At 42.1% G+C, this 14,993-nt stretch overlaps 2 protein-coding genes and 1 long non-coding RNA gene across 3 annotated transcripts; 2 read left to right on the forward strand and 1 right to left on the reverse strand.

The window, feature by feature from the left end:
- Nucleotides 1–821: 821 nt before the first annotated feature.
- Nucleotides 822–2,621, reverse strand: hesx1 (HESX homeobox 1). The gene is made up of 4 exons (XM_023811353.2): nt 2,408–2,621; nt 2,072–2,226; nt 1,873–1,974; nt 822–1,667 (listed from the first exon to the last, which is right to left on the reverse strand). Exons 1-4 carry the CDS (start codon nt 2,526–2,528, stop codon nt 1,560–1,562), a joined length of 486 nt encoding a protein of 161 aa, XP_023667121.2. The 5' UTR covers nt 2,529–2,621; the 3' UTR covers nt 822–1,559.
- A 1,268-nt stretch (nt 2,622–3,889) lies between these two features.
- LOC111843625 (uncharacterized) lies at nt 3,890–9,169 on the forward strand. Its single transcript, XR_002838215.1, has 3 exons — nt 3,890–3,954; nt 4,582–4,655; nt 9,155–9,169. It is a non-coding gene; the product is annotated as an uncharacterized lncRNA (long non-coding RNA).
- A 5-nt stretch (nt 9,170–9,174) lies between these two features.
- LOC111843626 (CCN family member 5-like) lies at nt 9,175–14,993 on the forward strand. Its single transcript, XM_072714916.1, has 5 exons — nt 9,175–9,273; nt 9,827–10,043; nt 10,727–10,975; nt 12,158–12,378; nt 12,729–14,993. Exons 1-5 carry the CDS (start codon nt 9,229–9,231, stop codon nt 13,011–13,013), a joined length of 1,017 nt encoding a protein of 338 aa, XP_072571017.1. The 5' UTR covers nt 9,175–9,228; the 3' UTR covers nt 13,014–14,993.

Below are 14,993 nucleotides of genomic sequence, written 5' to 3' on the forward strand. Positions count from 1 at the left end.
TGGTGTGCAATGGCTCTGCTAATACATTATTTTCTAATCATGTCATAATTATGTCACTTCATGTTGTTACATCAGCTCTAAGCCTAAAATGGCTGTATATGTTCACCATGTGTAATTCCCACATGTACATTTGACATGCGAGGAAAACTCAGTTGATACCCATCTATATCTGCATTGTTTTATTAAAACGTTAGAGGGCACTGTTTCCTTTCTTATGAAAAAAGAATCTTTTAATTATACACAGTCCAATGTCATTTATCTCCCATCTTTCACTGCAGACACAGCAACTAAGGGATAGTCCATATGGTAAATCGAGATGAAATGGTAATGCTCAACTCAAGTCTTTTTAAGTGATTTTTAGACCACTAGATAAGGAAAAGCAATTGCTGCATGTTTTTTCATTGATAATGTACTCACATAGACATAATTCACATGTAATACTGATACATATTTATAATTATATATAAAATAAAGAGACTAGTTAAGCTCACTCTTAATTATCATTATTATTATCATTATTATTGCAAATTATTAATGAGATCTTTCTGATAAAAATCCACTATTAAAAAGAAACTACTGGCCATTTCTTCCAATAAAATACAGTCATCAAAGTCTGCTTTGACACTACAATACATCGTATGAAGTAGGACTTTATGGAACAGGACTACTGATTTTTTTCCTCGAGTGCTTAATATTCAGTCTTGAGGCACCTTTAAAAACAAATCATTTATTTTTATTTATTGAAGATACAATTTGTGCATTGGATTCATTTACATATAAGAAGATTATCTAAATCCTTAAATGGTTTTGAATTAGCCTTGAATACAGTTGTAAATTAAATTAAACTACTTATTTCTACCAGTGCTTTGTCTCCTGCACTAAGTTGCTGTAACTGTACCATTAAGACAAATTACTTTTGTGGGGGGGGCATTTGCATGACCTGAGTGGGACTTAACCCAGTATGACGGGCTTTCTGGAGGCGAATTAAAGCACTGACCATTAAAACCCACACTATACATGACAATAGGCTGGTCTACCTGCATGTGTATTTAGCTACAGTACATGCTGGCTGATTTCTGACCCCTCCCTCAACAAAAGAGGAACAGAAAACCACTTCAGGTAAACTAAGACCAGAGATTCTGTCAATTTACTATAAAATTGTTAGCTTATCTACAAACATGCTGAAACAATTGAAGCATACATATTATACAGAGACATTTTCAAATAAAAAGGAATACATCTGTATATACACAAGCGTTCAAACCAGGGGTCTTCAACTCCTGGAGAGTCCCAACCCTGCACATTTTTGGGTTTCCCCTCATTTAACACACCTGCTTCAATTCAAGAAATGGGTGGCAATTAGCAGAGAAGTTGAATCAGGTGGTGGAACAGTCAGAGAACGTACCTGTACAGAGTGTGTTCTCTGCAGGACGGAAGTTAGAGACCCCTGGTTTAGACTGTACAAAAATAGTGGGATTCTGGGGCCAACAGCGACTAGCTGGATATCAGAGGAGATGGTTTGTGAATGTGCATCTCTGATATTGAGTCTGTGGGGAATATTAGTGTCCTGCCTGGCCATGGAGATTGGAGAAGGCTCTCTTCACCATCAGGAACTGAGATTCCCTGTGAGATCGCTTCAGCTTCGCCCGCCGGTTCTGAAACCAGATCTGAGAAAGGAGGCAGAAACATCCTTTAAGGTTCAATGAACCACAAAGAATTTAAATATACCGTATATCCTCTTGAAATTATGAAACACAACATATTCCATTCTAGGGGTTATGCATGTGCCTTAAGTGTTATATGAATATCCAGTACAATAATGGAACTCTGACTAATGCTGCTAATCCAAAGAAGAGAGATTTAGCCATTTACCTGGATCCTGTCCTCCTCCAGTTCCAGTCTCTTGGCCAGCTCCTCTCTCAAATCTATGCCAGGGTAGGAATTGATTTGAAATATGCTTTCCAGGATCTCAATCTGGGGAGAAACACAAAGTTACCCTCACTTGCCAATAAGCCTCAGGTTGTATTTCAGTCAAAGAAGCAAAACCTACAGAACATCTGTAAGTTTTCACCTGTGCACCGGTAAATGCGGTTCGGGGCCTGCGACCGATATACCAGTTCAAGGTTCTCTTGTACGAATCTGAAGCCGGTCGGTCGCATGAATCCTGTTTGCATTTCGTCTCCTGTGTAAATTGCGATTCGGATCCGACCAAATTGCTGCATGCATCTGAAAAGCACAATATCCATATTATAAGCACCAAAGACCGTGCCATTTAAAAAAGCACTTAAGTAATTCTCTCGCTTCTTTTTCATTAATTTACTAGTACGCACTGATACACAGCAAACGTTTTAAAACCCGTTGACGTTGTAATGAAAAGAGAGGATATGAGTAAGACGTTTCTGCCTACCTATCCATGGTCTATGCGGCTTTACAGGTACAGTACTTTGCTCCTTTCCGTCTAATCCCAAGATTCGTTCAATAGTAAACACAGTCTTTCTCTCCACCGGCCGAACAGCAGTGGAAGACATGCCGTTCAATATATGGACCACAAACGCTTAACTTAACCAGGTATAAAATAAGACGAGTACTCTACAGCCGCTCCCAGCTGTAATAAAATAGGCTTTCACAGCATCTTGTTCTTAAAACCAACAGGATTTTCTACGTCATTAATTAGAATATCGTAGTTGCGAAGTTTTAGCATGTGAATGGAGACCCCCCAGTATGGACCTCGGCGAGTAATTGTTGTAGGTAATTTACTCGTCCAGAATGGATGCCATAAACAAGTAAGTGTTATCTTTTCAGGACAGGGAAGCAATAAACCTCGTATTAGAGCAAACAAAAGTCTAGCGGCATCTTTTTCTTTCAGAAGAGCCTTAATACTCCCATTTGCCCGTTTGCTGCAGAATGGCATTCTTTCATCGTTTATTCTATAGGTATAATAGAAAACCAGTCGAGTATCACATAATCCCGTAAATTTTGGAACCAGAGAATTTCAAAATAATAACAATATTAATCCCTTAATGCTATTAAGAAAATCTCACTGAAAGGAAATTTCTTCCAAGATAATTTTCTATTTTTCATAAGTCAGGCATTGACAGCTAGTAGTGGCATTAACCGGTTTAAAAAGTATTTCAGAATTTATTTGGCTACTTACTGGTTAGACTAGTAGGCTATGTGTTTGAAACTTGCATGAGGTGTGTGATTTTTTCTCTCTCAATCCACTACTGTGAAACTGTCAATTTGTTTAGCGAACTGATTCTCATTAACACGTACACATCAGTTATGTGTAATAAAGTACGTAGTTTCGTAAGCACTGAACCTTATCGTATACGTGCAGTGAAGTAATTAACTGATATTTCAATCTTGGAAAAATTCATTCTTAGCTTAACTAAAGCCATGAAGCCAAAACGGAATTTGGTAAGTTAAATAAAGTTTATGAAGTTACTTTAAAAACACATCATTAACCGAAATCCTTTAATCCCTATTCAGTTAAATAGTCAGATGATTATCTTCAATTGTGCTAATAGTTTAAGATAATTATAGGCTGTTGGTAAGCGAACTAATTGTTACTGATGGTTAATGTTAATGTTTAACAGGTTGGGTTCTTTATAGGGTGAGTATTGTGAAAATGGAACACCTGGCAAAATGGGACAGTTAAACTTTGCAGTTAAAATATGTGTTTAGTGATATTTTATTTTCTCTTCTATACAGTGTTCTCCGGGAAAAGAGCCGTGGCGGGATATGCTTCCTCATCAACAACGCATAGCGTAACCTTACGTCACCTCCGCTGCTACCCACACATATACTTCTGCCACTGTCTCTATTTATTCCTGGGATTCTGGCCTTATTTATCTATTTGTTTACTTATTTATATTCACTTCATTACATTCACTTGTCGTCTTGTTGTCTAGCCGTCTTGTTGTCTATGTTCACTTTCTGCAGGAGCACGTGCAAGTAAGCATTTCATTGTACATGGTACTCATACTTGTAAATATGACAATAAAAAAAGAAAAGAAGAATTCAGTTGTTGAAGGGGCATTAATGTATTTAGAATGGTATCAAGTTGGGAATGAAGACATTAAGATGATTTTTCCAGAAAGCAAATTTTCAGAAAGTGTCCCATTTTAACAAAACTCATCCTATGTTATTATTATGGTTTAAGTCGTGGTACTGTGATTTTCTGTTATTAAACTACGGTCTGAGTAAAACCCAGACTATGAGTTGAACAGCCTTTTTATGTAATTGTTTAAGTGAACCTCATGACATCGGATAGAACATTTTGTATGAATGTTTTTTACATTTTAAGTCATAGCTAGCATAAGACATCAACAGATGACCTTATTTATTTGGTGGGTCATGATGATATTGAACTATTTCGTCTATGCTGTGAATGTTCTATAGCCAGCTAGCTTTGGGTGGTCTTTCAGGCCTTCAAACGGACAGCGAGCTCTAGTCTTGAACATGAAGTGAGTTAAAATATTTTATGAAATGTAGAGCATGGAGTAAGTAATGCTTTTCTGATGCATACAACAACTAGACATAGCGATTTTATTCTCTAGAATTTAATTTAATGCTCCATAGGACAAAGTCAAATAGGAGCAACGCTGGGAAGATGCAAGATTGAAAACCTGAATTCCTGGACCAGATAATTATTGGTAGGCCTATTTTATTTTCAAAATGGCAAGTTAAAAAGAGGGTGGCTGACATTTGAAAGACAGCAGATAAGTAAACAAATCCACATGGTGACTGTATGGGTGTAAATTATGGGGGAGATGGGGGGTTCTAACCCCCCTGATAATCAAAACCAGCAAATATAACCCCCTGGACCCCCTTAAAAGGGTGGAGATCCCCCCAAATGCTCAACCCAAAGTTATGCCCTTGGGTGACTGTTAATTGCAATTTTCAGAACAGATTATTGCTGAATGGGCTTTCACTCATAAGGACAGAATGATTGCAATCAAATGGCCATTCCCCCCCCCCCCCCCCCCCCCCCCAGCATAAAATCAGAAGAGTTGGATCTCTTCAGGTTGGGCAGCTGTGTCACCATAGTGCCACACATCTGGGGAGAAGATGTGAATGAGAACATAAGGACAGTGAAATGAAACCTTTCCTTTTTTGGTTTCCTGTTGCAATTCAGATTTACCTGTTTCAATGGCTGCTTGTGAAATTTTCATTGAAAGGCATTGGAATTGTGAATTTCAGAAAATAGAATATTACATAAAAATGCAAAATATAAACTGAATAAATCTTTGCTTTTAAAAACTACTCAAACAAGACTAGATCTGAAGCTTAGAAAATTTAGTGTATAGATCTAAAGTAGATGCAATCTACAGTCAACCCTTCCACATTGTGAGAGTTAGGGCTGTAGAGGAGCGTGCACTGATTACAGTGCAGTGCCGCAGCCAGAGTGTGAATTACCTCTCCATAATTGGGGGGTACTGCCCTCAAAACACTGCTATGACCATTATGGTCCACTACCGCGTCAATACGAATAGCCACCAGAATCAATGTTAAGGGGTGTTTACTAACATGTATGCAACACACGGTCATGGTCTGGACATGCGACACAATGAGAATCAATACAGAAGATCTCATTATCCTTATCCCTATCCAAAAGAACTTGGCTTTGATAACTGCCAGGAATTATCCTAGATGAAGTATACTAGTAAAAGTAATAAGCCTATACATTTACAAACAGCCTGGTCTGGTCCAGCAGTCTGGTGTTATTTCTGCCCTCTCAGTCCCCCCAGCTCCAACAGGCTTCAGAAATACATATTTACCTGTTAGGCTAATATCTGTCTTGATGATACAGTAGATCTTCAAGTACAGCCTAATTTCTAACTCACCTCTTGGTCCTGCACTCTGTCCTCATCCTGTCATCTTCCTGCTGCCTGCTCACTGTCCTCATCCTGCCATCTTCCTGCTGCCTGCACACTGTCCTCATCCTGCCATCTTCCTGCTGCCTGCACACTGTCCTGATCCTGCCATCTTCCTGCTGCCTGCACACTGTCCTCATCCTGCCATCTTCCTGCTGCCTGCACACTGTCCTGATCCTGCCATCTCCCTGCTGCCTGCACACTGTCCTAATCCTGCCATCTTCCTGCTGCCTGCACACTGTCCTGATCCTGCCATCTCCCTGCTGCCTGCACACTGTCCTCATCCTGCCATCTTCCTGCTGCCTGCACACTGTCCTGATCCTGCCATCTCCCTGCTGCCTGCTCACTGTCCTCATCCTGCCATCTCCCTGCTGCCTGCACACTGTCCTCATCCTGCCATCTTCCTGCTGCCTGCACACTGTCCTGATCCTGCCATCTTCCTGCTGCCTGCACACTGTCCTGATCCTGCCATCTTCCTGCTGCCTGCACCGTCCTGATCCTGCCATCTCCCTGCTGCCTGCACACTGTCCTCATCCTGCCATCTCCCTGCTGCCTGCACACTGTCCTCATCCTGCCATCTTCCTGCTGCCTGCACACTGTCCTCATCCTGCCATCTTCCTGCTGCCTGCACACTGTCCTCATCCTGCCATCTTCCTGCTGCCTGCACACTGTCCTCATCCTGCCATCTCCCTGCTGCCTGCACACTGTCCTGATCCTGCCATCTTCCTGCTGCCTGCACACTGTCCTCATCCTGCCATCTCCCTGCTGCCTGCTCACTGTCCTCATCCTGCCATCTCCCTGCTGCCTGCACACTGTCCTCATCCTGCCATCTCCCTGCTGCCTGCTCACTGTCCTCATCCTGCCATCTCCCTGCTGCCTGCTCACTGTCCTCATCCTGCCATCTTCCTGCTGCCTGCACACTGTCCTCATCCTGCCATCTTCCTGCTGCCTGCACACTGTCCTCATCCTGCCATCTTCCTGCTGCCTGCACACTGTCCTGATCCTGCCATCTTCCTGCTGCCTGCACACTGTCCTGATCCTGCCATCTTCCTGCTGCCTGCACCGTCCTGATCCTGCCATCTCCCTGCTGCCTGCACACTGTCCTCATCCTGCCATCTTCCTGCTGCCTGCACACTGTCCTCATCCTGCCATCTCCCTGCTGCCTGCACACTGTCCTCATCCTGCCATCTCCCTGCTGCCTGCTCACTATCCCCTGGATGGATGCGCCCTTAGCATTTGCCTATATTGCCTATGCCACGGGCCGGCCCTGCAAACATGTTAAGAAACCTAGTAATGTAATTATTTTTTGTCACGCTAAATGTGGAGACTGTCCACAGGGGAGAATGTAGCGGGACTAAAACAACGGCCTATTTCAAATATTTCTGCTTGGCTCCCACAGTACGTATCATCGAGTTGTTGTGTCTCATAACATTCCTCAGTGACTCTCTGAAAATAAAGAATTTGGAAGGTGGTCGGTTTAAAAACCTCAGACTGGATGTAGTTAAAGTGCAGTTAAATTTAGACCTTTAATACTGAACAGAAATATAACCGGTCAAATCCAGGTTATATAATTACAGAAATACACAATCAGCTGTAAATTCTGCAGTGGGGGCTCCAGATTATTTTTTAGGAAGGGGCAACATAATACTAATTAATACTAATCGCACAACATAAAAACACAATAATTACAATAATTATGGGGATGACTTAAGTAGGCCTACTATTAAAATCACAGTTGCATGACATACTGGCTTTTGGGAAACCTGTTCCATGTTCTATGATTGACATCACTCAGAGCCAATGAAAATAGGGGGAAACCGTTTTGAAATGGGAATGTTTGTAATTTAAATGGGGTAGCTATGTTTATGAATAAAAGTTCAATGAACCTTAGCAAAAAAAAACCTGCTAAATTGTGGCATGAAATGCAATTCACAAGAATAGACAAGCATCAAAACCCTCATAAACGGAGGGAAAGCGTGGGTTACTTGGGGAATACCTGTTTGGTGGCTCTAGAGCCACATTTGAGTTGAACATAGCAGATAATTGCTAAAACAGCATTTTCTGAGCCACGATGAAGTTGTATCAGGGCAGATCCGCGCTCGATGCTCATAGCGCTGCCAAAAATATCATCTCAGGCCTGGTGGCCGCCAGTTCTCACAGGTCTGGAAGCTTCCCTGGAGGCCAAAAACATCTCCAGAGCTTCGGAAGTGCAGTTCAAACAACTGGTTACTGGCGGGTGGAGTAAGTTGCTTAAATATTTGTGCACAGCCCATGTTTTCCAAAAAGCCAGCAGACTGTTGAACAGATGGACCCGTGCACCAGGGTACTGAGTTAGGCAAACTCTACTGAAGGGTTAATGCAGGCTGCAAACACTGTTATGGAGTTTTTATTGCTTATATAGAAAATGGTAATACACATTCATCTCTGTCTTATATATAAACTATAGGCCTAAATAGAAATAGGAAGTATTAGAAATAGGTTAACCTGCTTTACTGGCAAAACATGTGCTTTACTGTAGAATATCTTGCTTTTTGTATGAACTTTCATACATTTATTTGGAAATATTTTAAGTTTACATTTTTGCAGCTCTAACACAATAAACACAGCATACACTAACAGTTTTCTTTCAGGATTCTGGATTTATGACTTTGAAAACCATAAATTTACAAGAATTCCTGCATGACACAATATTGATGGCGAATTCAATTCTTTGCTCTACCAGACCCTGCACATGGTCCCCATCTGTTAGAATACTGAAGGGAATATTTGCACAAACGAACCGGCCTCCTTTGACAAGGGCTATTTTTAAACTTGAAATGTGTTCCTTTATAAGCTGCTGTCCACTGTTGTAATCCTAATCTCTTGGTGTGTTGTGGATTCAAACATTGTGCTTATTTACAGTGTCATTTTTTTAAATACATCTGTATAATTTTCTCTCATCTCATTGTAGCCTATAAAATAATGCTTAACCAGTTTATTTGCCAACACTTTCAAAACTTGTAAATAAGTAAGTAAATAAATAGAATTGTTTTTGATCGTCACAGATAAGAGTAACAATTATTTATGAAGATTTTGTTGGGAAAGACGCTAAATTAAAATTAATAGAAAGAGCGCAAAGAAAATATTTGGATGGTGACTGGGAGGAAGTGGTAATATGAATTTGTGTTTTGTGGCATTTATATACATTTCTGATCGCGCTCCACTTGATAGTTGTACATTACTTCAGTCTGCCGGTGACATCAGAACCGGGACTTATAAATGAGCCTGTTCCCGAATAGACCTCAGACGAAGGAGCGAAGCGCCGCCACGGACGAAGGCTGTTATCCATCCGGCGGGTTAAGAAACCCTGGAAATGACGCGCTTCACTTGCTTCCTGCTCATTTGCACAATTGCACAGGTGAATTCCCGTTATTTTCCTCCCTCCAGCATGTGGTGAAGTTACTAGCAGTGCGACTGTTTTCCCACTAACTAAATGTTTTCTTATTTCCATGTTTGGATTTAAACCAAGCGACTGCGTATAACACGATTTAAAAACTATTTTAGGACCTGAATGCAATGTAAATGCCCGAATGACAACAAATGATCATTGCTTTGGTTATTTCTTAGTGCTTAGGAAATAAAAAATTGGCATTTTTAAAAATAAAACTCGCGGGACTCGTTTATTAAAAAAAGTAATCTGTTTAAGTAGACTGAACACATATTCAATTAAGTATAAAAAACACAAAATAATAATAATCTATTTTTTTTTTCTAAAAGAAAAGATCATTGCCCTGGATTTAGCATAAAACACTGAATTTCAACCTGTTGTGTGCTCCACAAAAAGTATTTCAAGTAATAGATGGATAAAATATAGTTATATGACTCCACCACAAATGACCGTGTTACTTTAAGTACCATAAAATAATATTGAGTGCGTATTTGAGTGTTTTAAGTGTGTCTCTTTTTGCCAGGCTTGCTCCCAGCTTTGTGGGGGCCCTTGTCATTGTCCCAAACCGCCTCCACGTTGTCCCCCTGGGGTGCCTCTGGTCCTGGATGGATGCCACTGCTGCCAGATGTGTGCCAGGCAGCTGGGCGAGACCTGCGACAAGAAGCATGCCTGCGACAGTCAGCAGGGGCTGGCGTGCGACTACAGCGCCAGCTACCCGGGGGGAACGGGAGAGTGCGTTGGTGCGTAGGCTCGCCTTTTAAAGCTGGTAGTGGGGCGATTTATCACTTGAATAATAATGGCCACTGGATGAAATCCCAGAAGGACATTGGCTGTTATACTTTTGGCAAATCTGAACGTCAAATAACAGCCAGGAGCAAACTTGCGGTGATGTCAAGGAAATCCTACAGATGGAATAGTAATGTGAAGGTTATGTTTAAATACTGCAGTGATAGCTCATAGGTTTTATTAAGTAGAGCAGGGAAATTTAATGATTTTGGAACATGCTGACACTTTTATTTTAATAGCTAATGGTTTTTGACACAAGGAGGTGAAAAATGCCGGTGTTGTGTTGTCGCATTGCGTTCCTCATGCTGTGCCACATGAAAATGTGTAGCTCTCTGCTTCTTCATTGCATTTTTCACTAACCCTTGCTCAGAGTAGGAACGTGAGGTACTGACAAGTCAGGTGGGAAATAACTAAAAGCCAAGGCTCATCTCCACCCATTGTGTCTCCAGAATGACAATGCTTTTACTTCAGCTGAGTGTTTCTCCACTCGGTCCTGGAGGACCCCCAGATAGCACAGCTCCCAGCCAATCAAGACCACCGAATACCTGGTACAGGTGTGCTGGGAGCTGGGATGGAGTGTGAACTGTCTTGGGGTTCTGGAGGATTGGGTTAAGAATCACTGCTCTTGGTTGACCAGGTCAAGAGGAGCTCGGCTGTGAGTTCAATGGTGTGAGCTACCAGGAGGGGCAGCGCTTCCAGCCATCCTGCGCTGTGCAGTGCCACTGTCTGGGAGGAGGGGTGACGTGCCTGCGCCTGTGCAGTGAGGAGCTGCGGCCACCAGGCCCTGACTGTCCCCACCCCCAGCTCATCCAGCTGCCAGGACGCTGTTGCAAGGAGTGGCTGTGTGAGAGCATGGAGAACACAGTCTTCCAGGATGCTCTGGCAGGTACATGTTCCACGAGCTGCCATTCACAAATTCATCACTGTCACCTTCAACGACTATTCGGTTGCTTAGGTGACACGTGTTTATAATGCAGCACGTTTTATACAAAAAATACCGGATCAGCACTTTTCCTGAATGACTTAAGTCAACCTGGCAGCTGTGGAGTTCTGAGAAACATCTGGGTTTCTACACAATGGCTAGCAAGTAAAGTACACAGGAAGGGATCATTATTTTTTAGGACTCTTTCATTTCAGCCAAAGATGTCTGTTATACTACAATGGCTGGAGAACATATGATTGGTTTGGTTAACTGTTTGGCATCCTGAATTCATTCATATGCCAGACGAGGAATTCCATCAGGTTCTTACGCATTCAGTTCGCCCCGCTCGGCAGAAAACGACTGCAGTATTGCTCCTAACCATAAAATGATGGTGGGAACAATATGATGTTGTGAGAGAACACTCTGGAAAAATAAATCAATCTCTCTTTGGCAGTCTAGGAGGACCAGACCATTTTGAAAAATGCCGCAGGAGCATTCTGGGAAACTGGGAAGCATTACGCAATGCCAGTGTTTTCAGAACATCCCTTGCTAGCTGACTTGGTGTGCAATACTAATGGGAGGGGCTTTGATTTTGGGGATATTTGTCTTACTGGAATAGCCCAGTTCTTTAGGTACACTCTGATTGGTAGATGGCGAGGTCATGTCTGGAGCTCTCTCAGGCAAGGTGACCAAGTGACATGTTAACAGGCATGCAGTAAATGTACAGGAAAACATGTGCACCAGTTTCCCAAAACAGTATCATAGCAACCTTTTGTGTTCGTAATTTGACAATTACTGTGTTGTTTCAACTATGGGGATTCTATCTATTCAGTTATTGTGTTTTCTGAGCAGTCCTGCTTCTTACTATTCTAATTGTTGTAGCTTAAGTTATTTTTTAATTAAAAATGATTCCCTTTTCAATAACAGTCATTAGAATAATATATGTTTCTACTCATAGTTGTATACCGTGGCAGTGTAGTGACTTATTAAAGGTTGGGGGGGGTTTCACCCTTGCTAAGATTCTGCACTCAGAAGCCCAGAAACCCTCCCCCAAACACACACACGCACACACACACACACACACACACACACACACACACATCAAATAGGTTCTGATGTATAGCCTGTTTTGGCACTGTGTTCTAGCCTACAGCCCTGACATAGCTCAGCTGGACCTCTCTACCTTGAACAAGAACATGGGCTCTAACTGCGTCGAGCAAAGTACCGAGTGGAGCGCCTGTTCCAGAACTTGTGGCCCCGGCGTTTCAACACGGGTGTCCAACATGAACCGGGCCTGCCACTTGGAGACGCAGTCCAGATTCTGCATGGTCCGGCCCTGTCAGAACCCCCCATACAGGACAACAGCAGTGAGTAACCACCATCAACTTTCACTCAAAATTTATCTAATTTGGGCCCTGTAGGGTTAAGTAGTTTTACTGAGCTAATTATTAATTAATTTAATGTAGTTGATTAGGTGACAAAGATCTGCTTTGACCATTAAATCTTGTGGAATATGTATTTTCGTTATCATACAGCTTTGGTTTGAGTTTTTATACTTGATAAAAAGTGCCACCATGTGGTCATTTATAAGAATTAAAAATACTTTTTAACAATTTGTGTACGATGTGTACTAAAAGTCCGGCTGTTTTATCAAGGGCATTTTGATAAACATAGTTTGGAGATAATTTTATAAGATAAAGGATGCTTTTGTTCTCAGGGGACGTGGTGGTGCAAACCCAGTTATGTAGCTCCTCTGCCAGCGCGCCTGGAGCAGCAGGGCTGCCTCAGTGTGGGGGCATTCCGGCTGACCTACTGCAGCCTGTGCCCCGACGGCCGCTGCTGTACCCCCCACCGCACTCGCACTGTCCCTGCGGCCTTTCGCTGCCCCGCGGGCCGCCTGCTCCACCTCCCTGTCATGATGATAGAGTCCTGCGTCTGCCACTACCAGTGTCCCCACTCCCAGAGGGCCCACGCTACAGCACCAGAACACCTCACTCCCTGAAGAAACCCCAAGACGCCCGGGGGCCAGGGCTCGGCAGAACTCGGCTTACGGGGCATGCAGCCCCCCCAAACTGAGACACTTCCACCAGAGATTTGCAACACTGATAATCCGGAGACTATAGAACCCACATATTTAGCACTCAGTGCTGGGATGATCTGACCTGTGAAGACACAGCACCCGCATACAGAGACACACCCAGTGCCAAGGTCTGGCCACCCAGTGCTGGGATGATCTGTCTCCTGAGGATACAAAACCACATAGAGACACACCCAGTGCCAAGGTCTGGCCACCCAGTGCTGGGATGATCTGACCTGTGAAGACACAGCACCCGCATACAGAGACACACCCAGTGCCAAGGTCTGGCCACCCAGTGCTGGGATGATCTGACCTGTGAAGACACAGCACCCGCATACAGAGACACACCCAGTGCCAAGGTCTGGCCACCCAGTGCTGGTATGAGCCCTTTCAGTGCCTCACACCTGGGAATAGGGTCACATCACATCTGGGTATAGAGAGGGTCACATCACATCTGGGTATAGAGACGGTCACATCACGTCTGGGAATAGGGTCACATCTTTTATATATGCAGAATTAATCTCATCTCTTGCTTTCCTGTAAAAAACCAACAGTGAGATGAGATTATTGGATAAGTTATTTGATGATTTAATGGATCGCCTATTGGTTGACGAGTCTCTTAAGACAGATTCCTGCACATCTGCTAAAATTCAGTATTTGTTATTCAGTATTTGTTACACATTTTTACCTTTTTTTTCAAATCCTCATGTACATATAATTTACTGTATTGCTATATCTTTTATGCCACCCATTATTATTACTGTAAATAATTCTACATTAAAATATCTATGAACATTTTAGGATCACCATAATTGTATGAGCAGGTACATGCGACAAGTTCATGTTTTCCAGATTAAACTTTTGAAATGGCTTGATTTAGAAAACACCTGGTTTTAGCTGAATACTGAAAAAAAGGATCATTGGTCACATTTTCACATTGTGATCATGAAGGTTGTTTTCATTCATCATTATGTCAACAGACCTTGTAGGGTTAAGCATTCTTAGTAATGCAAATAAGTCCCAAAATCTAACATTAAATCTAATATTCTTCAGTGTTTAGTATATCACATTGAAATTTTAACAACATTATCAATAAAACAGAATCAGTAAAAAGCAGTATGTTGGTAAAAACATTGCCTTTGGGACCAAATACACGGCCAGTGGTTTGAGCTGCAGAGCTAAAATGAAAGAAACCCAGAAATGAACATCTATTTTAATGAAAAGGTGCCACTCCTTTTTAAATGCCTGTAATAGCCGAAGGGAAAACGCGAGTCAGGTACCATTATGTACTTTGGTTAAATGAGCTCCCTGCAACATTACGCCATACAATTACGCAGCTACACAGCTGACTCTAGCGAACAAAAGCAAGTTTGTTAAAACGGCACAATAATAGATGAGCCGGCTGCACAAATACACCAAATACCATTTTTTTCACCCCAAATGCAGTAGAGCCCCTTAACCCACAAATAGATCAACCACCTTACAACTATGTTTCAACAGCTGTAATTCCATGAACTTTCCTCATCAGCTAATCCAGCATCTCCCCCCTTTCCTCGACTCCTCTCAGGTAATCCCTCACAACCTCTCCCTCCTGCACCATTTTTGTCAGTCCTTATGAATAAAAACCTTTTTGTCATCCTCCCTTTCAGAGCTGCTTGTGATCAGGGGGAAAACATCAATCAACTGGTAGTTTCCAACCAAAAGACAGATAATAAAATCTAATGCCAAAGACTGTGAAACAACCAAGTGTTACTAGTGTATGAACCACCACTGAGTTCACTGATCTGTAAGTTTTAATTTGTTCAGGCTTGAAATAGATTTTTTTTAGTTTGATGCTTCTTAAACTCTGCTGGCATCTATGGACTTTTCTGTGCAGTGAAATTTTAATAATCTTCTAATACAAAA

The sequence above is a fragment of the Paramormyrops kingsleyae genome, chromosome 8 (genome assembly GCF_048594095.1).
Source record: "Paramormyrops kingsleyae isolate MSU_618 chromosome 8, PKINGS_0.4, whole genome shotgun sequence".
Lineage (NCBI taxonomy): Eukaryota > Metazoa > Chordata > Actinopteri > Osteoglossiformes > Mormyridae > Paramormyrops > Paramormyrops kingsleyae.